This window comes from Dipteris shenzhenensis, chromosome 20 (genome assembly GCF_047967505.1).
Source record: "Dipteris shenzhenensis isolate YYH24624 ecotype China chromosome 20, Dip_SZ_1.0, whole genome shotgun sequence".
Lineage (NCBI taxonomy): Eukaryota > Viridiplantae > Streptophyta > Polypodiopsida > Gleicheniales > Dipteridaceae > Dipteris > Dipteris shenzhenensis.
In genome coordinates, this window is record NC_141615.1 from 16175306 (window position 1) to 16197748 (window position 22443).

The following is a 22443-nucleotide window of genomic DNA, read 5'->3' on the forward strand; positions in this document are numbered from 1 at the left end:
GCTTTATATAGCTTGCAGAAACAAGCTGCTAGTTGCAAATAAGCATGCCTAAAAGGAGGGACACCAGCAATCACACTCATCTCCCAGATGCAGGGGATTGCAAGGGTGACAGATAACCTGGTCCTTCATGAGGACAGCCTTGGCAGTATAGTTGATTCGCTCTCCAACTGGAATCAGGAAAAAATGGTGTGCTGAGCTCCCTTGGACCAAATGGTGCATTGAAACAGACGGGGTGCTGATTGGAGAAATATTAGAGCACATAAGCAACGATGGAGACGCTAACGGTGTGCCAGCCGGAACAATATCCCAGGTAAATGGTGAACACAAGCAGCAGTCAAGGTCCTTAATTATCACATGAGTGTGCCGCATGACCTCCAGCGCACAGAGAACAGCAGCGTGCTGACCTGAGTTGTCAATTACTTGGTTCATGTAAAACTCCTGCTCGAAGAGACAGTATCCACCTCAAAGCAGGGGCGTCTCACTATGTTCCTTTGTCTCCACCTCCTACATTTCACACAGGATGCAGAGTCTCAGCTGACATTGGTGTAAATTAGCATCAAAGAGACAGAGAGAGAGAGAGAGAGAGACGTTGAGCCTGAAACTGAGAGCAAGGAGATGGATTAGATTGGGAGATAAGATCCAATTATATTTACAGATAAGTGGGGTGAGGCTTATATAGTCCTCCCCCACAACCTCCTTTTTTAGCCATCATATCCCCTATCGCTAACCCCCACTAGCTTAGGTCATTTCCTACCTTCATTACAAACAGGGTGTCTAAGCCCCCGTACCTCTCAAATTATGTTTTAATTCGTAATTTGGTATCAATTGAGGAAAGGGTGTCAAGCCCTTATTCCTCTCGACTCATTTGCTTTAATTAGTGATTTGGTGTCAAATTGAGAAAAGGGCATTTAATCGGTCAAATCAAGTAAAGAGGCATGTGCAACGTGGCAGGTTGGAAATATTTGTCAATCGTGAAGAAAAACCCAAAACCACCAGTCATACCCATTAGAATATGTGAAGCCCATACCTAATCATGCCAATGGAAATATTGAAAATGGAGAAAAGGCAAAGCAAGTTCAGAAGTGTGAGGCATAGCTCGTGCATCTTGCTTACGTAGAACCCAAATGAGTAATGACAGGATAATGGAAAGTCAAAGTTATTGTGCCAAGAAATAGGTAATGAATGTCTTTTCGGATCCTACAGGACTTGGTAGGTGTGAAGTGTAAACCGCAGATGGGAATATCTTAGAGACAGCCCAGGGATTATGATAATAAAACAAACAAAAAATTTGCATGACACAATCTCTTACCTAAACCAATACAAGATGGCTGCATCTTTTCTGCTGGCTTGCCACAATTTCCTGAGGCAGAACTAATGCCAAGTCCTATTAATCTTGCATTTAAACTGTACAATGATTCAGATGAAGGCACCTGAATATCCATAATTAAAAGACAAGTCATATACAGTTATGAAAACAACAAACACTTTTTAAAATACTCAAGGAAGAAAACTGAGAAAATCCAAATAAATGATGCAATGGAGCACAGAAAAAGCCCTATAATGCGTAAACCCCTGCCAAGTTTGAAGCACCAAGTGCTACAAGGCAGCAAAGTTGATTATAGGGCTGGTAAAACAAACTAAAATGAAAAAGCTGCCACAAGAAAACATTTTCCTGAAAGGGAAGAGAGATGTATGATTTTATCACAAATAACTATTCCTATTGCACATAACATTGCCAGACAAAAATTAATGGACAATATACAATTAGGGTCCTACCCAATTTAAAGAATGGGCATCGCTGAAGTGCATAATGCTAATCTATACACTTTACATAATCTATCTATCAGGCATCTATGTTCCTGGTCCATAAAGCAATGGAACACTTGCCCTTGAGATAAAGTGATGGAGATAGAGGTCCCCTTCAGCCTTTCGTTTTTAATCAAGACATTTTGTCTTTTGCTTTTGCATTCTTGAACTTGATGATTCACATATTGACAGATCCTTTTTGTATCACCTTTTTCATTTTTCCCTTTGCGTGTCTGTTTCCTTTTGTTGTCATGTTGAGACTTAGACGGACCCCACAGTCCCTAACTGGTTGTATCACTTTTGGTCACATAGGTCCTTTGAGCCTTCTGTAGACTACTAGATGTTTAATATAACTTTCTTAGAGCTAGTAGTGGTCAGGCCTCCTAGTTCCTTCGAGCTTGAAATTGCCATGCCTTCTCACAACAAGGCATGTGCATGGTTGCCTAAAAATGTTGTATTGAAAGGCAAGCAGATGCTAATAATGCCCTGAATGTTCACGAAATTATGTGTAGCTAACAAATGTCTCTTCTTGTGATGGAGTGGGAAGATGTGGCCTTTTGCAGCTGAGGAAATTTAAAGAGTTTAGAAGCCTAGCAAGCTTCTCAACTTCATGCTCTTATTCCCAACCATAGACATTTTGCAGCAGTAATAGAGAGTGTATTTCCACACAGAAGACTACCTAGGGAGAATGAGGATGTGGAAGGGCACTCTAAGAGCAAATGTGTAGCAGTTAACAACACCTTTTGACATATGAGCTCAGAGTCTCATGGTGATGCTGGGTACTTCAAGGAGGCACCTCAGTACCTGCCTTGCGGCAACCCAAGCAATGGAAGAATGAAGAATAGGGATATTTGTTCTTTTTATGCATTGATGTTGAATTCAGTAGCATGCTTTGATCACAATGTTTACCAACAGATAGACAGGGAGTTCTTAGGGCAAAGGCATTCAGAGCCTTCTGCTTGTAGGTTGATGATGTGGTATCATAGACTCTATGGAGAAAGGTAATGCTGACGGAGGCAACTGACATAGAGGACTTTCATGGGCCTGATGCTGGAAAGGTGTGTTGGTAACCTTTTGAAAATGGTCTCACATCAGGGAGACACAAGGACAAGAGGTATTGTAGGTTACCTTGGAGCCAAACTCAATAAAAGCTTGGTGTCGGAGAAGTTGAGAGTAGTTCCAGAGTTTCTGGAAGGTTGTGGATTATGCTAAATGCTTAACGCGTTGAAACAGATCCAGGATGCTTGGTACCTAACAAAGCCAAATGAAGGCCTAGCAGAGGGTCTATAGCTCTGGATCTGATCAGCCAAAACGGCAGGCCGGCCAGACTGATCATGAGTCAGTCGGCCCTGAAACGGGATTGAAATAGATGTAGCGTAAGACAGATCAGGCATCTTGGTCAACTTCTTCGAGGGGGCAGAGTCCTGCAAGGAAGAGCGGAAGGGCTACGACTGAGCCAGGGGGGGTCAGCCCTTGCATGAGGATTTGGGGTCTGGGCCGGGTCTAGAAGAGGGGCAGGAGGAGGGAAAAAGAATGTGGTCACAAGGTCACAGGATCAGAGAGCAGCCAGAAGGACCCAATAAATCAAGAGGAGCCAAAAGAGCCAAGGATTCATTGGAAAGAGTAAAAGAATTTGGCAATTAAAATAACCAAGGCATACGAGTAGAAAGAGCCCTTGGTGCAGCTAAGAGAATAGTCATAAAGGGTGGAAGCACGAACATGTGGAGAAAAAGTGTGTCCTTGGCATTGCTTTAGCTGATGCTTGACAGCATGAAGAATGATATTTTTAAATACCATCAATAATGTAAAATTCGATTCAGCTTTCATTAAGTTTGCTATTGAAAACTGGTTGGTCGCATATGCATGAAATTAAGGGTGGTGGCCAGTCACAACCCTACCACCCCTGCTTTTCCCTCCTCTCCATTCAATTCATTCAAACTGCTTTGATTTATCTTTGTACTTGAATTCCATGTCCCACGACAAGAGCTTCTTGTGAAAGATAATTTTTGTTTGGTTGTTGGCAGAGCGCGATTGCTAACTTCTCTCTTCGTACACACCTCTCTCTCTCTCTCTCTCTCTCCGTCTCCAGTATTATTTTGGTTCTCAGACTCCGTGACACCTGGACTTGTATCTTTGCATTGGCATATTGTACTCATCCCCCCATTTTGCACCCAGGGGCGGTTTCCTTGCATCTAGTTTACTTTGTATTTAGGCTCAGATTTGACATTATGTACTTTCACTTGCATTGTATTGCGTAGCACTTAGATGATATTCGACGATGCCTCTTCTTTGTGGCACGTTGATTTTGTGCTATCTTGTATGCAGAGTTCTTGATGTCCCATGGGCCCATTTTGGCCTTTAGTGGACAATAATACACTTTCTTTCTTTCTTTCTTTCTCTCTCTCTCTCAACAGCCCTAAAAAGAAATCATATCGGATGCTTTTGAAGAGTAAAAACGGGGGGACAGCAAGTCATTAAATGTGCTTGTCAAAGGCTTACCGGTAGGAGATACTCCCATGGCAGACGCCAAAATTCTGTTAGAAAAGAAGGGAGTTAACCTCACTTGTGAGGCAGCATGGAGGGTAGGTAAAGTGGACGCACCAGCAAGACCATTAGTGGTGATATTCCCAACTAAAGAGGAGAGATCTACTTTCATGAGTATGAGGGCAGCGTTGAAGGGCACCAGAACCTTCCTGGATTAGGCTCGCACCCTCTTGCAGCAGGAACATCGAAGGGAGGGAATGGTGAAAGTAATGGCAGCACCATAGGAAGGGAAATAGGCTGCATACAGAGACGGTAAAGTCATCATCCATGACAGAGCAAATAGAGTCGAAAGACAAGAGGAGGAAGGTGAAATAGACAGCACATGACGGTGTTGAGGCCTTAAGACAAGAGTGCAAAACAGAATCCAAATGGCTATATGGAATTGCCATGGAACCCTTTGGTCTGATCCCGGGGGTTTTTCTAAAACATACACTAACAGAGATGTGATCTTTAACACAGAGACCCATGAGAGCCCGGAGAGGGGACTGCCCACTATGACAGGGTACATGTGGGAATCAGCCCATAGGAAAGAGACGAGGAGATACAACGGCATACGAGGATCAGGAGGGGTGGCAGTCCTCTTCAGGTCACATTTGAGGCCATATATATCTGTCATGAGGAAAGAGGAACATGCACGGCACATGTGGGTACAAATTCAGCCACCTGGGGGCATGCCCGATTTTCCTTGCAGTATGCTACTTCCCTCCAAATACATCATCGAACGCAAATGAGGTTGCCACAGAGGGTCATAGCCAGTACAAGATGATATTTGATAATATCCTGGAGTTCTCAAGACAAGGGGAAATCATACTTTTAGGTGACTTCAATGCACGTACGGGGATAGACGGGTGGGCCTACTTGACTTCAAGGCTGATCACCTCAAAGTGCCAAAAGTAGACCCGACCGAGCTTGGAATTGCGAGATGCTCACATGATTCACCAAATGTCACTGCATATGACCGACATCTATTGGATATGGGAGCAGTCCACAATCTTATTATATACAACGGTCTTTCCATATGGTAATTGTGTTCTTGATGGTCATCTTGTTCAATGCGTGAAAGTCAACGCATATACAAAATGAACCATCTTTTTTCTGTACAAGAAGTACAGGGGAACAAAATGGAGAGGAACTGGGCTGATTTCAGCCCTTTGGACAACAAGTCCTGCACTTGGGCCATGATTTCTTCTCGCTGAGTTGCACTAACTCTGTATGGGGGCCTATTAGGTGGCTCACTGCCAGGAATAAGTTCTATGCCATGATCTTCAAGTCTCTCATGGGGTAACTCCTCTCGTAAAGCATCAAAAAGACAATCTTTAAAGTTTACAAGAAACTGAAATTTATCTTTATCTACCTCATTCATTTCAGCATGCATTTATAAAAACCATATACGCTGAAATTGCAGACTTTATTGCTTTTCCAACCGAAACATTAGATATAATGGGGATGGTCTCCCCTCTATTCCTAGCAACCACACACTGCGTTTTACCCCTATGTACAAACTCAAGCACTCTTTCAAGTAGGGTGTCCTAATCTACATAATTCAGTACATGAAGACGGAGCTCCCGATCAAGGGAGTAACTAGCACGAGGTCCCAATAGAAAATCTGGTCAGCATCAAGAGCCCTACCCAACTATTCCGTCTTTATCCCCAGCCTCAGGGCTAAATCATTTGAGATGAATGAGCACCTACTGATCTCTTATCTTGCCCCAAGAAAGCAGCAACTCTCTTTCCTGTGGATTTGTCACTCTGCCCAAAACATCCGGAATTCCTTCCGCCATGTGTTTTTGCTGTCCTAGTGGCTTTCTCTGCTCCTTAGAACCCGAAGGTTTTTCACGGCACCGGGCAGCCACATGCCCTTCTTTTCCACACTTGAAACATTTCCCCTCCTTGTGGAGAATGGCTATCTGCTCAAGGGAAAACTGAGGTTTACCATTGAAGGTTCTCAATGCTTGGTTCCACCTCGGCTTCTGAGGCTGAAATTCCCTCTTTTGAGCCTTGGGAAACTCCTTTTTCACAAACTGAGTGTGGCTGGCTTTTTGTTATTTGCTGTCCCAACAAAAAGAGAAGGCACTGTGGTGGGATCCTGCATGTGCATTAGGCTTGCCACCGTGGCTGCATGCATATGTCTTGTCTGCCGTTATGCTGCTAGTTATTAACCACAGCCTATATCTTTGGAGTGAGACTAGACCTGTACTTTCTTACCTGGGTCTTCTTTGAGACCTTCTTGAAGGGAGTAATCTGCAAGTATGCATCCCAAAATTTCTGGTTATAGGCCTCTATTTCCTGTATCCATATGCAAACTGTCCCAGGTAACAAGGACATGGTCTCTACACTGCTTGGGCATGAACTGTTTGTAGAAGGATTTCTTGAAGCCCTTCCACTTCTTTGGAGCAATACCAGCTGTAGTCTGTGCGCTCCATGTAAACTACTCGATGCTTTCTATCAATTCAGACAACGGATTTTGCAGAGGCGTTTGAATGAAATGATTGCGAGTTGCCAACACATATACTTGAACTTAAGAGTTTGCAATTAAGCTAGAATTAAGACTTATATAGCTTAAACACAAAGTGACATCATTGGAAATTGCAATATGATTGAGGGGCCAAGACGCCCCCCCCCCCTTATCCAGGCTCACTTTATTCTTGAAAATGGAGATACAACACCAAGGTGCATTGCACCATCCAAACTGATGAACTCAGTGAAAACCTAGGACCTAGATACAAGACTCAAGAGCATATGTACAAGATAGACAACAAAAGGACTCCAAGCTCAGGTTTCAACTCTTGGCTTGCCCAATCCACAAGGAAGAAGCCTACAACAATCACCTTTTACATCCAACATTAGAGGCAAGAACTAGTTTCTAGAAAGATAGTAGAAACAACATGAAATAGTGCTGTAAATGAGATAAACTTGACAATACAGGCTCCCTTCGTGACTTGACCCTTTTGTAGATGAAGTCCTTGATGCCTCTGAAGCTACCTTGGGTGAGAAGAGAGTGGAAATGGGGCTGGAATGAGAACAGATTAGAAAAACAGCCTGTAGGCTAGAGAGAGAAAGCCTTCATGGAGTGATAGCTATAGAGAGAGAGTGCCGATGCTGATCCCAAGGGAGGGGATGTAAGAGAGGAGCTGATGCTGTTCCAGAGGTGCACAGAAAGGCAGATTTCTGCAAGGGGAATGGGCTGGAACAGTAGAGAGAGAAATTCTGCAGTAGAGAGAGAAATACTGTGGCAGGAGAGAGAAAGGGGCTGTGGCTGCTCCAGGCTAGGAGAAGGAGAGAGGATGCTGCTGCTGTTCCAAAAGAGCTGAGAGGGGGCAGATTTCTGGAGAGGAGGGGCTGGAACTGTAGAGAGAGAATGTGCTGTTGTAGAGAGAGAAAGTGTTGTTGAGGTGACAGAGTGGCCTGGGGAGAAGCTGGCTGCACCCAAGGAGCGGAGAGGTTCTGCTGTATCATCCAAAAGGAGGGAGAAGAAAAGTGACGAATTTTCCTGTGTGGAATGAAGGGGAGGGGCCGCCTTTTATAGGCTCAGCCCCCCCCCGGGCCTAGAGTGGAAGGTGGACACTTGTCCCAGATTTTTGGTGGGCTGCAGTCCCAAAGAGGACAGCCCACAACCTGCCCCAAATCTTCCATATTTGGGGCCAGACACTTGGCCTACATGCCCTGCCACTTGCCATGCATGCTGCCACATGTGTGGGACAGGTGGACTGACCTGCCAGCTCAGATTCCATGTGGCAATCTACCACGTGTCACTCCCAAAAATCCTAAAATTTCAAAGTTGTCAGAATTCAATTCTGATCGCACCCACGGGTTCCTAACAGCTTGGACTATCTATTGACGTACTCTAAGGTCATAATTGAGCCATACTGAGCTCATTTGTTTGTCGTCTTATCTTGTATCTCCATTACTCTTGACATGTTGCTAGGCCCACACCCAAAGCTCAGGGAACATTCTCCTGAATGGTTCCTAGGTCAGTATGCAATCTGTGCATTTGATTGGTCCCATGTTTGGGTACTCAGGTGGGGTGTGGTTTCCAGATGTCTCTCTCAAAGAGAGGCCATCAGTCTTGTGGGTCGCTAATGCCCATAATCCCAAGCAAGGGGGTCCACCCTCAAATGCTAGACCTAGTCCCCATTGTCCGTAACTGAACAGTAGGAAAACATTTCATTTCTTAATAAGCATACTATTGAAAAACAAAAAGAAATAGTACTAAGCAAGTGGATACATGTTGAAGCAGGATGACATTCCCTCCGTCTTTCATTCGGTTGTCCTCAACTGAAATGCTTCCTCATAAGCATCCAAGATTTCAGGACACTCCTGAAATGTAGCTCTGTCCACCCATTGGGCATCGGTGGATGGGAGCCCTCTGAACTTCAAAAGGTACATCTTGCGAGTCGTGCCTCGACGTCCCGTAGTGAAGTTATGCAGAATAATTTGCTCTAGGATCAACAAGATCTCAGTGTCCTCTACTTCAAGTTCATCGTCCAGTGTGGGCTCTTGAGGTGGTTCCCCAATGAAGGGTTTCACCAAGCTTACGTGGAAGACATCGTGGATCTTCCAATGCTCTCGAAGTCTCAATCGGACCTCATCATTTATTACCTGCAACACCTGAAAAGGACCATAATATCAAAAGAATAGCTTGAAGTAGATGTGCTTTTTGCCTACTTTGGTTTTTAATCGGGCTTTCTCAAATTTCAATAAGACCCATTGGTCTTCTTTCACTGCAAACGCCCTCCGTCTTTTATTTGCAGCTGCTCTTTGTTTCTCCTGTGCCTTTTGAATGGCTGCTCAAACCGTGACATAAGCAGAGTCATAATCCTCCACGAATTGATCAGCGGCAAAGATTTTCTCTTTTGTTTGCATGAGTGGAGTTGGTAAAAATCTACCATATACAATTTCGAAAGGAGCTTTTCCAGTGGAGGAATGAATTGTGTTGTTATAAGCAAACTCCACAAGAGGAAGGAATTTCTCCCAAAAGGTTTGCTGGTCATGCACATAAAATTTCAGCAAATCCAAGAGTGTACTATTCGTAACTTCAGTTTGGCCATCCGTTTGAGGATGAAAAGCTGAGGAGAAACTTAGAAGAGTTCCAAGGTTCTCAAACAAAGCCTGCCATAAGTTACTAGTGAACTTTGAGTCTCTATCTGATACTATAGACTTGGGCATGCCGTGGTGTCTAAAGATGTGTCTAATAAATAAATGGGCAGCTTCAGGTGCCTTGAGATTCTTTCTGCAAGGAATGAAGTGGGCTTGCTTGCTGAATCGATCTACTGTCACCCAAATCATGTCATGATTTTGATTGGTCCTGGGAATTCCTGTAATGAAGTCCATGGTGATGTGTTCCCATGGTCTCTTAGGAATGGGTAGGGGCTGAAGTAAACCCTTGGGTTTTCCTCTCTCATACTTAGCTTTTTGACATGCGAGACAAGCTGAAATGTAGGCAGCAGTGTCCTTTTTCATGTTAGACCAATAGAAAAATTTATCCATGGCTGAAAAAGTGGCCACAATACCCCTATGACCAGCATAGGGTGGGTTATGGCTTTCCTCCATCACTTTAGATCTAAGATGCTTTGTGATACATAGTTTGTTCTCCATGAATAAATAGCCATCCCTGATGTGGTAGGCATGATGGGTGCCTCCATCTTTCAAATGTGCCCATGGTTGAGCAAAATCAGCATCTCTCTCATAGAATTCTTTGAGGGCTGTTAGCTCATCATGATAGGGAACTGAAATATGGTGAAGCCGTGGTCTACGAGAAAGGGCATCAGCCACTACATTCTCTTTTCCAGGAGTATATTGTATCTGAAAATGAAATGATTGCAGAAAGGTAGACCATTTCATATGTCTCTCTCTGATCAGAGGTTGAGTTAGAAAATATTTAAGACTTTCACGATCAGTTTTTACAAGAAAATCTATCCCTAAAAGATAATGTTTCCAAAGTTTGAGAGCATGAATTACAGCTAAGAGTTCTTTTTCATAGATATCATATTGAAGTTCAGCATCTCTTAGCCGTCGTCTTTCAAAGGCCACAGCATGACCATCCTGGGTAAGAGAAGCCCCAAGGCAATCGCCACTGGCATCAGCTGCTACTAGGAATGGTTTCCTTTAGTCAAGAATGATAAGTACAGGAGCTGTAGTCAGGGCATGCTTTAGAGCATTAAAAGAGTCCTTTTCTTTTTGGGTCCATCTGAACTTCAGATTTTTCTTAGTGAGATCATGTAGAGGGACTGCAAGTTCAACAAAATGTCAAATAAACCTTCGGTAATATGAGCATAGGCCTAGAAAAGAGCTTACCTCATGGGCATTCTTCAAGTCAGGCCACTCTACAATTGTTTGTATCTTGGCTGGGTCCAAACGGACACCTTCTCGTGAGATAATGTGACCAAGATAGTGAATCTCAGGAAGAAAGAACTCACTTTTCTTCTCATTGATGTGAAGAGCATTTTCAGCTAAGATTTGAAATACAATCTTTAGATGCTCCTTATGCTCTTCCTCATTCTTGCTGAAAATGAGGATGTCATCAAAGAAGACGGCAGTGAACTGTCTATAGTTCCTGAACAACCGTTCCATCAGCCGATTGAATGTGGCTGGGGCATTGGTAAGACCAAATGGCATTACCATATATTCATACAGTCCAAATGTGGTTTGGAAGGCTGTTTTATGAATGTCCTCAGGTACAACTTGTACCTGATGGTAGCCACTCTTAAGATCTATGCGGCTGAAAATTTCAAATCCTCCTAAACGATCAAAGATATCATCTATACGAGGAATTGGGAAACGATTCTTAACCGTCTGTTTGTTTAAGGCTCTATAGTCTATGCACATCCTGAAGGTTTTATCCTTCTTTTGGACTAGTAAGACAGGAGAGCAAAAAGAACTACAGGGTTGGATCAATCCCTTGTCCAAGAGTTCTTGGACTTGCTTGAAGATTTCATCTTGTTGAGATTGACTAACTCTATATGGGGGTCTACTTGGAGGTGAAGACCCTGGAACTAAGTCAATTTTGTGATCCTCTGGTCTCGCAAGAGGGAGGTGACTAGGAAGTTCCTGAGAGAAGCAACTAGAGAATTCCTGAAGGAAATCTAATCTTACTTGCTTATGCCAGGGCATGCCAAGAATTACATCTGATCCTTGAAGTGGTGCCACCATGAAGGGTAGATGATCCAAGTACCCCTGGATGTGTACCCGAAGCTTGCCGATGATGGGGTACACCTTCTCTTCTTGGTTCTTGAAGGCTGCAGTTGCCTCCAAGGCTTCTCCTTTATCCTCTGGGGCTATCCCCAAGTTCTGTGCCATCTCATGAGAAATAAAGTTGTGAGTAGCTCCTCTATCGAACAAAAACAAAGCGGATTGATCCTTTACCTGACCCCATGTTTTCAACAAACTATGGGTGTCGTTTACAACTTCCTTTTCTGGACGTGCTTCCACCTTGGCTTTTTAGGGGCTGCTTCTTTGTTGCTGCTGTTTTTGGCAGCTTGAGGGCATTCGTAGACGTTGTGGCCTCGATCGCCACACTTGAAATACCGCCCTTCGGAGTAATACTTTTGCTTCTGTTGTGGAGACAATGAGCTGAAAGTGTGGGCTGCTTTCTTCGAAGGAGGCTGGCTGGCTGGCTGACTTTTGCTCTTTTGGTGCATCCTTTGCTGTCTCCTTACCCTTTTGTTCCTTGGAAGAGGTTCCCTGGGACTTCCGCTTGTTGTTGTTGCCATTCTGCTTGTTGGAGAAAGATTGTTTATTCTCCACCTTCAAGGCGATGTTGATGGTGTCTTCGAGAGAAGTAGGAGTGGCAATGTCCACCTCATGCTGAACGATATACCGTAGGCCAGCAAAGAACTTCCTTTGCTGCTCTTTTTTATCCTTCCTACTGAATGCTTGAACTTTTAACAAAGTATCCCAAAAACGATCAACATACTCACTGACTTTCTCTGCTTGGCGTTGGCGGAGGATGTCCCACTGCACCATTGTATCTCTCTTAAACTCCTTAGGCAGGAAGTGCCTCATCAAGTTCTTCTTGAAGTGCTTCCAGGGCTTGCTGTCCAGTGTTGACCATAGCTGCCCACCAGAGTGAAGCACGGTCTTGCATGTGCAGGACGGCAAACCGGATCTTCGCCTTGTCTTCGTACTCGTCCCCCTCAAAGAAATACTCGAGGTCTTGGATCCAAGCCAGCAAGACCTCGGGCTTGTCCTCTCCCTTGTACTTGGTAAACTTGAAGAGCTTATCTCCAAGAGGTACCTTATGCTTTGCATACCTTCGTCTCCGTGGACGTCTCGAAGGAGATGGACTCCGATGACGCCGTCTACCTCAAGGAGGGGAAGAAGAGGATGATCTTCCCTCCTTGTTGGAGTTGGTGTTGTCCGCACGACCTCTTCCTTGGGATTGGGGCCCTATGTCATGAGTTTCTGCTTGGTTGCTTTTCAGCACTTGAACCTGTTGAGCAATGTTTGACAAGAGAGCACTCAACTCATGCAGGTTAGGAGGAGGGTCAGGTCCATTGGCTGCCATGATGGCAAGATGACTCAATGAAGGAGAGACTCAACAAGAGAAAGCACAGAGTACAGGACCACTGCCTAAGCTTTGATACCAATGTAAACTACTCGGTGCTTTCTATCAATTCAGACAACAGATTTTGCAGAGGCGTTTGAATGAAATGATTGTGAGTTGCCAACACATATACTTGAACTTAAGAGTTTGCAATTAAAATGGAATTAAGACTTGTACAGCTCAAACACAAAGTGACATCATTGGAAATTGCAATATGATTGAGGGGCCAAGACGCCCCCCCCCCCTTATCCAGGCTTTATTCTTGAAAATGAAGATACAAGACCAAGGTGCAATGCACCTTCCAAACTGATGAACTCAGTGAAAACCTAGGACCTAGATACAAGACTCACGAGCATATGTACAAGGTAGACAACAAAAGGACTCCAAGCTCAGGTTTCAACTCTTGGCTTGCCCAATCCACAAGGAAGAAGCCTACAACAATCACCACTTACATCCAACATTAGAGGCAAGCACTAGTTTCTAGAAAGATAGTAGAAACAACATGAAATAGTGCTGTAAATGAGATAAACTTGACAATACAGGCTCCCTTCGTGACTTGACGGCCTAGAGTGGAAGGTGGACACTTGTCCCAGATTTTTAGTGGGCTGCAGTCCCAAAGAGGACAGCCCACAACCTGCCCCAAATCTTCCATATTTGGGGCCAGACACTTGGCCTGCATGCCCTGCCACTTGCCATGCATGCTGCCACATGTGTGGGACAGGTGGACTGACCTGCCAGCTGAGATTCCACGTGTCAGCCTGCCACGTGTCACTCCCAAAAACCCTAAAATGTCAAAGTTGTCAGAATTCAATTCTAATCGCACCCACGGGTTCCTAACAGCTTGGACTATCTATTGACGTACTCTAAGGTCATAATTGAGCCATACTGAGCTCATTTGTTTGTCGTCTTATCTTGTATCTCCATTACTATTGGCATGCTGCCAGGCCCACACCCAAAGCTCAGGGAACATTCTCTTGAATGATTCGTAGGTCAGTATGCAATCTGTGCATTTGATTGGTCCCACGTTTGGGTACTCACGTGGGGTGTGGTTTGCAGATGTCCCTTTCAAAGAGAGGCCATCACTCTTGTGGGTCACTAATGCCCATAACCCCAAGCAAGGGGGTCCACCCTCAAATGCTAGACCTAGTCCCCATTGTCCGTAACTGAACAGTAGGAAAACATTTCATTTCTTAATAAGCATACTATTGAAAAACAAAAAGAAATAGTACCAAGCAAGTGGATACATGTTGAAGCAGGATGACACTCCACCACATACTAGTTGTCACTGTCATGTGCAAACTAAACACATGTGTAGCTTGGAGGAAAATTTCTCCATGCCAAAAGCTGCATCAAACTGCCTAATGAACTGCATGGCTTTTTCTACTGGGCATTAAATATAGCGAACCTGACGGACTTCGCACATTCGTTGAACTCCTTAGTTTTTGCTTTATTGGATGACTTCTTCTTCTTCTTATGCTTTCGCTTCAATGATCCAGAAGAAGAAGAGAAAGATGAGGATGAAGAGGTAGAGCTGGAAGAAGAAGAAGAACTTGAAGAGCTATGGTAATGCTTGGCCTCTTTCTTCTTGGAAGGTGTACTCCCTTCCAGACTACCTGCTTTCCTCTTTTTGATGTCCTCATTTCGAGGTTTCTTGCTTTTCCTAGAAATATCATCTACAGGATGAACAAGGACTGTGTTCAGGGATCTCTTTTTGGATGTCACCTTCTGGGTTGCTCCAAAGAAACTCTCTGCTGCTTTTCCTCTGCATGAGAAACAATGGATCCCTGCTAGCTTTCCGAAGCCGTGCCAATAAATGTCTATAAGTTGCCTAAGTCTTTGACTACATGACATGGGGATCCCTGGCACTCTCCTCATGGGAAAAAATGGCATCCCGCTGTGAAGCCATCTTCTCAACTTAGCTTGAAAATTTGCGAACTCTCACACAAGGTGTATGTAGCCAATGCACTCAGCCTGCTTTTTTGAGGTGAAAATACCTCAACAAGAGGTGTATTGCATCCACAAACTTATGCCAGTAACTAGCTGTCACCTCGAGGCATATATCACAAGGTTGTTAGAGCCTCAACTATTGTGTTGCCTCTTTTCTGGCTGCTGCAAAAAGCACTAGGAACGCATCTAGTTCCCCTTTTTCTGAACAAAGGCATGCATTTCCTTTCATTCTGCAAATCTCTGATTTACTGATGTTTTCTGCTGTTTTCCAACACGCAGAAACTGTATATGACAGGTGACAACCTGATAGGAAAAATACCCCCTTTTTTTTCTGGGTGGGGACACTAATCAGACTAGTTTGGTTGAGCCAGACTAACTTGACCTTTAACCAGGTCACTAACCACAGGTATGCCACATGTCTGCCACGTTCTGTCCACCTGTGTGCCACTTCATCAGCGTACTGGCTGCTACGTTAGCTTGTGACACATGTCTGCCACGTCAGCTCTGACTGCATGGACTGCCACATGTCATCTGCCACGTCACTTAGATGCCACGTGTAAGTGCCACATCATCACTGTGTACCCCGGGTGTAGTAAACCCAGCACGGGTTTCCTTTGTGGGGTCATTGCAACGCTGTCAGACTGCGTAGAAGGAGATATGTCTATTGCGCATTAGCTCGCTGTCATGCCACTTGAAAGTCTTGCGTTGCCTCAAGGAGAGCCGCTCCCCTGGTGTCAAACCTCAAGGTCTCGGGATCCCGTCTGGTGGGTCTATAAGGAAAAAAACGCTCGATATGCTCCCCGAGTATTCAGCGCTTCAGAACCCAAACCACCAACAGACTTGGGCATGGAATAATTACAAGAATATGCCGGCTTAAGCGATATTGTGCTCCACTCGCTCAGCCAAACTTGCAGGTCCCGAAATGAAGTATTTAGTCACGCTACCCTTGCCAATTGTTAAAGCGAATCTTTCTCATCACAGCATTCGTCAAACACCTCCATTCATATCCAAAGCAAGCGAGACAAAACAAGCAGTCCATCTCCTTCGTGGTTGACCGAAGCCAACCCTTCTAGCCCTAATTAAGGACTTTGACCAAGGGTCAAGGCGCCTTAATTAATGCCAAAACTCTACGACCGGAGCCGGTAATAATCTAGGTTGACCGGAGTCGGCCTCCTTTGGCCGAAGCCACGTCTTATTGACCAAAGTCACCTGCATGCCTTGGTCACTCTCCATGGCATGTGTGGACTCTGCGTTCCTCGCTTGGTCGTATCATGTCGTCTATCTCCACTGATCCATAGTGCTTGCAAGTCAGCTAACTCCTCCACCTCACTGCTGTGTCCTGAAGCCGAATCAAAAGCATAGAAGTCTATGACATGTCGCTGTTCTCCAAAGCCTATGATGCGTCACCACGTTGTCAATACTCCAAAGTCAAAGTCCCAGTTGACCATTTATTTGATCATAATTAAAGAGTCTTTCATTTATTTAATTATTTCAAAAAGGTATTTTTTATTGGTCAAAGTATTGACTTCGGTTAGAGATACTTAACCATGGTTAGGAAGACTTGGCGTATGCCAAGAGCTTTAACTGCGGTACTACAGTCAGAACGAGGATCAAGGTTTGACCTATCTCCGCCCTCCTCAAAGGCAATCACCCGAGACGAGGAGTCACTCTTGACATAGCCCATCAGATAGTCGAGGAGACCACGCCCTCCACCACAGCGCGAGACAGCTCGACAGTTGCAAATCCGATAGATCTTCACAGCCCACCGGAGAGATATTGATTTCTAGTCAGCTCCATTTTTGTTTGTTTGAGCTTTTGAGGCTTGAGGTCTATGGCTATAGCTTAGTTTAGCATAGCACTCAGCAAGGGCCCTAGCGCGCTATACTTTGTCCCATAGGCCCGCGAGGCCTTTTGCGGACCTCTCTCTCTCTCTCTCTCTCTCTCTCTCTCTCTCTCTCTCTCTCTCTCTCTCTCTCTGTGGCTTCATCATATCCCCAGGATATATCGGCGTTCATATGTTGCACTCACTCAGGATTGCCTCGGGCCAGCTCAGGGTATCTTCCCACAGATTAGACGTTGAGGCCGGCAGGATGCGTCGTACAGCTACCGGACATAGACCCAGGCGAGAGACTAGGATATGCCCTTGTTGCACTATGGGGGAGGTGGAGACTGAGGAGCACTTTGTTTGCAGATGCCCTTTATATTATGAGATACGTGGCAGATTTCACTGTTTATTTGGGCTCGGATTTGGACCTCTCTCTCGGATTATGGAGTATGAGGATCAGTATTGCTTAGCGTTGTTCATCAGGGAGATCACCAGATACAGAGAGAGATTCCTCAGAGAGCACCGTCGCATCCCTGCCAGAGACCTGGTTATTCATGAGGAGCAGGACGAGGCGCAGGACCATGAGCACAGAGATAGCCCATCTTGCCAGAGAGCACCGATGGTTCCACCCCGAGGATGTACATATGACATGATCCGGCAGGGCAGCACCGCAGGATGATCTTACACAGAGGCCGTACTCGTCGCTTTATTTTTAGACGACGGAGGATGATGGCAGATTTTCGGAGGAGATTGCTCCATGGAGACTTGGCACCGCCAGCAGCCCACTTGACACTTGCCCAGATCTTCACACTCATGGCAGGAGGCATGGTCGCTGGCCATGACTTCCATCATTCTTTGGATCACAGACCCCTTAGGGAAGACGATGTTCCTCATATTTCATATTTTACATTTTGTATCTAGGCATTTTTGGTACTCTATTTCATTTCATTTTGTATCTAGGATTTTTGTAGCCATTTTTGGCATCTTAGCTGTATTACGATGAGGCTACCTAGTTGGCGCATCGTTGATGATGTATTTCCCTTTCGGATGATTTTGTGTCCCATAGGCCATGTATGGCCTTCCGTGGACCTTTAATAAAATTTATTTCTTCTTTCTTTCTCTCTCTCTCTCTCAGAGTCAAGAGCGCCCACTACCAGTAGTCAGCCTATAGAGATGAGACGAGGGATACATGAGGGGTTCGAGGGTCAGGAGGAGTCGTAGTCCTTTACAGATCTACACTTTTGGGAGCCATCTCAGTGGAGCAGAGAGACCCATACTCCAGGTTTCTATGGATCGGGATTCGACACATGGATAGCGGGGATCTGTTTATTGCAGTTTGCTACTTCCCCCTGAGACCTCCCGCTTTGCCAGAGATAATCAAGGGGAGGATGAGACATCCCCATTTGCTGCTCTTTATCAGTCCATTGTTGACTTCTTTAGCCGCGGAGAAGTCCTCTTAGTTGGGGACTTCAATGCTAGGATAGGCGCTCGTCAGGCACCACTCCTCGACTGCAGGGATGATTCCACTCTATTGCCAGATATTGACCTTGAGGAGGCAGGTATGCTACGAGTTTCAGCTGACAAACAAGGACCGTTCACATCTTATGGGCAGGCCCTATTAGACCTCGGCAGGATGCATGATCTCATTATCTATAATGGTCTTGACAAATGGCCCACATCAGGTGGCTTCACGTGCTTTCCACATGGGGGAGGCTTCAGTGTTGTGGACGGGATCCCCTGCCTTCACATCCCGCATCACTGACTTTACCGTAGCACCTCGCCCTCCAGGGGTTGATCATACCTATCTTTTCTTTAGCATTTCTACCCCCCGCCGCACATCACTTTCTACCCCGTTGAGTTCTTACTCCACCTACCATGATATACGCTTTGATCGGGATCACTCGCCTACTTACTCCGGCCATCTGTACATACTTCTCGCATACATTGACTTTATACCCCTATTAGAAGATCGTGTTGCCCTAGTCACTCGCTCACTACACGAGGCTGCTCTTCACGCCTTCCCCCCACACCACCCGCCCACCACTACCTAGGACCGTACCTTGCAATAGCTGGTACGATGATGAGTGTAAGGCTTTATGCTGTCAGCTCAGATTTCAAAACAAAAAACAGCCTTCCGAGCGAACCAGAGATGCTACGGGAGTACCATCGACTAGTACGCAAGAAGAAACTTGACTTTGTGCGCCGGAACGAGGAGGAGCTACTGAACATTCTGTTCAGTAACAACTCTAAGGACTTCTGGCAGAGATTTCTAGAGGGACGGTCCCCTCACCACTCACTGACACTCATGTGTGGTTTGATTATGCACATACGCTCTATGATATCCCAAATCAACCAGTCCCTAATCTATCACATATGCCAAGCCCCACATCCTGCACCCTCTTCACTAGGGGGGGGTAAAGGATGCCGTAATGAAACTTCATAATGGCCGAGCGAAGGATCATGAGGGACTATGTACTGAGTTCATTGCATATGGGATTAACCTCCTAGCCCCAATCTTAGCCAAGCTATCTAATGAAGCTGTTTGCTTGGGGTTTCCACGCACCTAGACCATTAACACTATCTCACCCATCCACAAGGCAGGGGATCCCATGAGCTCGGAGAACTACAAGACCATTATGATTGGACATGTCATGTCCAAGATTTATGCATCAGTACTTGATTTTGAGGTCAGCAGATTTGCGGAGTGTCAAGGACTTAGAGCAGCGGGACAAGCCAGTTTCAAGCAAGATCATGGAACCATGGACCATATTCTCATGCTCAGATGTATCATCGAGGAGGCGAGGGCACGGAAGCGGAGGGTTTACTGTTGCTTTGTGGATTTCCGCAAGGCATTTGACACCGTTCCGAGAGCCCGCCTCATACGACGCCTACAGGATTTGGGTTACGACCAAGAGATCATTTGGGCTGTCATGGCACTTTATGAGCGAGTTTCAGACAGAGTTCGTACAACCGAACTGTTGAAAACAGCTATGGCTTCATAAAAACCAGACAGAATTCTACTCTCCAAAGCTCTCCCTCACTCCCTCTCTCTGAAGATACACTAGGGCCCAGGACAAATTGTCGGGCTGGACCCCCCCGAAGGTCTTTATTCATTTCAGAAATTCAATACAGAAGTTCAGCTTCAAGCTGTCTCGTAAGTCTCTCTCTTAAAACGTGAAAAAATCCTCCTTTTACAAGAGCTTCAAGCTCTATTCAAATTGGCAACATGCCACTTGTCTAAAATCTAGACTAAATCCTATTACAAGCCTCTAAGGGCCATTCTAGAGTCTTCAAAGCTCTCGGTCACACGAACCGCTTCCTAGCTGCTTGTCAGGCTCCCATTTCGCTTAGGAAAAATAGTCCTTCCTAGTACCTGCAACAATTAATTAAAGCGCACCACCATGGTACCCATTAATTGTTAGCGCTTTGCATGCAAATAACACACTGTGGACTAATCCTAGTCACGGTGGGCGTCCCCACGGAACACATGTGCACATTTAAACAAATATATATATACAAATAAATATATATTTTTTCTCTGGTTGACCGGAGTCAACACTCTTGATTATAATTAGAGAGCTTTGACCAAAGGTCAAGGCGCCTTAATTATAGCCAGGTCTCTCCAACCGAAGTTGGCACATCTTGGTTAACCGAGGTTAACCCTCTTGGCGCATGCCAAGTCTTGTTGACCGAAGTCAACACTCTCTGATCGCAGTCAGGTATACTTGACTGAAGTCAAGTGTCTTTCACCATAGTCAATCCTTTGACCATAATTAATACATATAAAACTCTTTAGTTATGATCAAATAAATGGTCAACTGTACTTTGACTTAGGATATTTACATTGTGGTGACATCCCCTCGGCTTCTATTCAGTTGACCTCAACTGAAAAGCTTCCTTGTAAACACCCAAAAGTTGTGGATGATCGGATAACATGTCTTCGTCCATCCACTTGGCATCTAATGCCGTATAATTCTTGAATTTTACAAGATACCTGTAAAATTCCTTACCCTGAGGGCCTTTACGTACAATATGGTACACAATTTGCTCTGGCTGAAGGACTTCCTCCAGCTCATCCACTTCTGGTGGATCTTCTGATACTGGTTCTGTAGGCTCTGGTCCCTGAAATTTCTTTAGAAGACTCACATGGAATGCATTGTGAATCCTCCAATGCTCTGGCAATGCTAATCTGTATGCAACCTCATTTATTCTTTCTGTAACCCTAAAAGGGCCATAATATCTGGGAGATAACTTTGCATACACTTTCTATTTGCCTTTAAACTTGCGGAGCCTAGCTTTTTCAAACCTTAAAAGTACCCAGTCCCCTTCCTTGAGATCTAGTTGTCTCCTATGTTTATCTGCAGCTCTTTTATGTTTCTCTTGAGACCTTTCAATTGCTGTCCGGACTTGGCTGTAAGCTGTCTGGAGGTCTCTTACAAACTGATCAGCTGCAAATATTTCATCTTTAGTCCTTAATATAGGTGGCAAAATCACCTTCCCATATATGACTTCAAAAGGGGCTTTCCCTGTAGAGCTATGTACTGTATTATTGTAAGCAAACTCTACTAATGGTAGGTACTTTTCCCAGTCTGAACTTTGGTCACCCACGTAGCATTTCAGCATATCCAAAATTGTAGAATTTGCTACTTCACTTTGACCATCTGTCTGGGGATGGAAAGAAGAAGAAAATTCAGATTCGTCCCCATGTTATCGAATAAAGCTCTCCAGAATAGACTGGTCATTCTGGGATCTCGATCACTAACAATGGACTTAGGCATACCATGATGTTTAAAGATTTGTGCCATGAACAGCTTAGCCATATGATCTGCCTTTATGGTTTTACGAACCGGAAGGAAATGAGCTTGTTTGCTGAATCTGTCTATGATAGTCCAGATCCCATCATTCCCTGACTTTGATCTCGGCAAATCAAAAATAAAGTCCATTGTAATACTTTCCCATGGTGCCTGAGGCACGGGAAGAGGCATAAGTAGGCCAGGTGCCTTCCGTCTATCATACTTCACTTTCTGACACGTAAGGCATTCCGTAACAAACTGATGTATATCTTTCCGCATTCCTGGCCAAAAGAAATATCTCTCCAGGGCTAGAGTTGTTGCTGTAATTCCTCTATGTCCAGCATAGGGAGGTGCATGGCATTCCCCCAAAATCTTTTTCCTCATCTCCTGGGTGATGCATAGGCAATCATCTTTCATTTCAGCATGCATATCATTCTCTTTTTCTTTTACAAAAACCATGTACGCAGAAATTGCAGACTTTATTGCTTTACTGCATGAAACATCAGATACAATGGGGATAGTGTCCCCTTTATTCCTGGCAATTAAACGCTGATTTTTCCCCCTATGCACAAACTCCAGCACTCTTTCAGGAAGAGTCAACTTCACTGCCTTGCGGTGAAACCAAGGCATCCCCAAAACTACATCATAATGTTTCAGTGGAGAAATGAAGAAGTCTTCCTGATCCACATAACTTTGAACATGAAGACGGAGCTTCCCTATCAAGGGAGTAACTGGTACAGGATTCCCACAAAACATTTGATCGGCATCCAAAGCCCTGCCTAACTCTTCCGTCTTTATTCCCAGCCTCAGGGCTAGATCCTCTGATATGAAATTATCAGTAGCCCCTGGATCAAATAGAATTAGCGCTTGCTGGTCTCTAACTTTGCCCCATGATAGCAGTAATTCTCGTTCTTCTGGGTTCAAAGCATGACCCAGTATATCAGGAATTCCCCCCGCCATTGGCTTTTGCGGTCCTCGTGGCTTCT

General features: G+C 44.8%; 1 protein-coding gene across 2 annotated transcripts in view; it reads right to left on the minus strand.

Annotated features, from left to right (window-relative positions):
• The window catches only part of LOC147889346 (Pre-mRNA cleavage complex II protein family), a 77323-nt gene that overhangs the window by 11976 nt on the left and 42904 nt on the right, over positions 1-22443 (minus strand). For both annotated transcript variants that reach the window (XM_087391808.1, XM_087391807.1), the window contains exon 7: positions 1310-1430. In XM_087391808.1, the coding sequence (XP_087247934.1) occupies positions 1310-1430 (121 nt within the window). The remainder of the gene's footprint in view (positions 1-1309; positions 1431-22443) is intronic.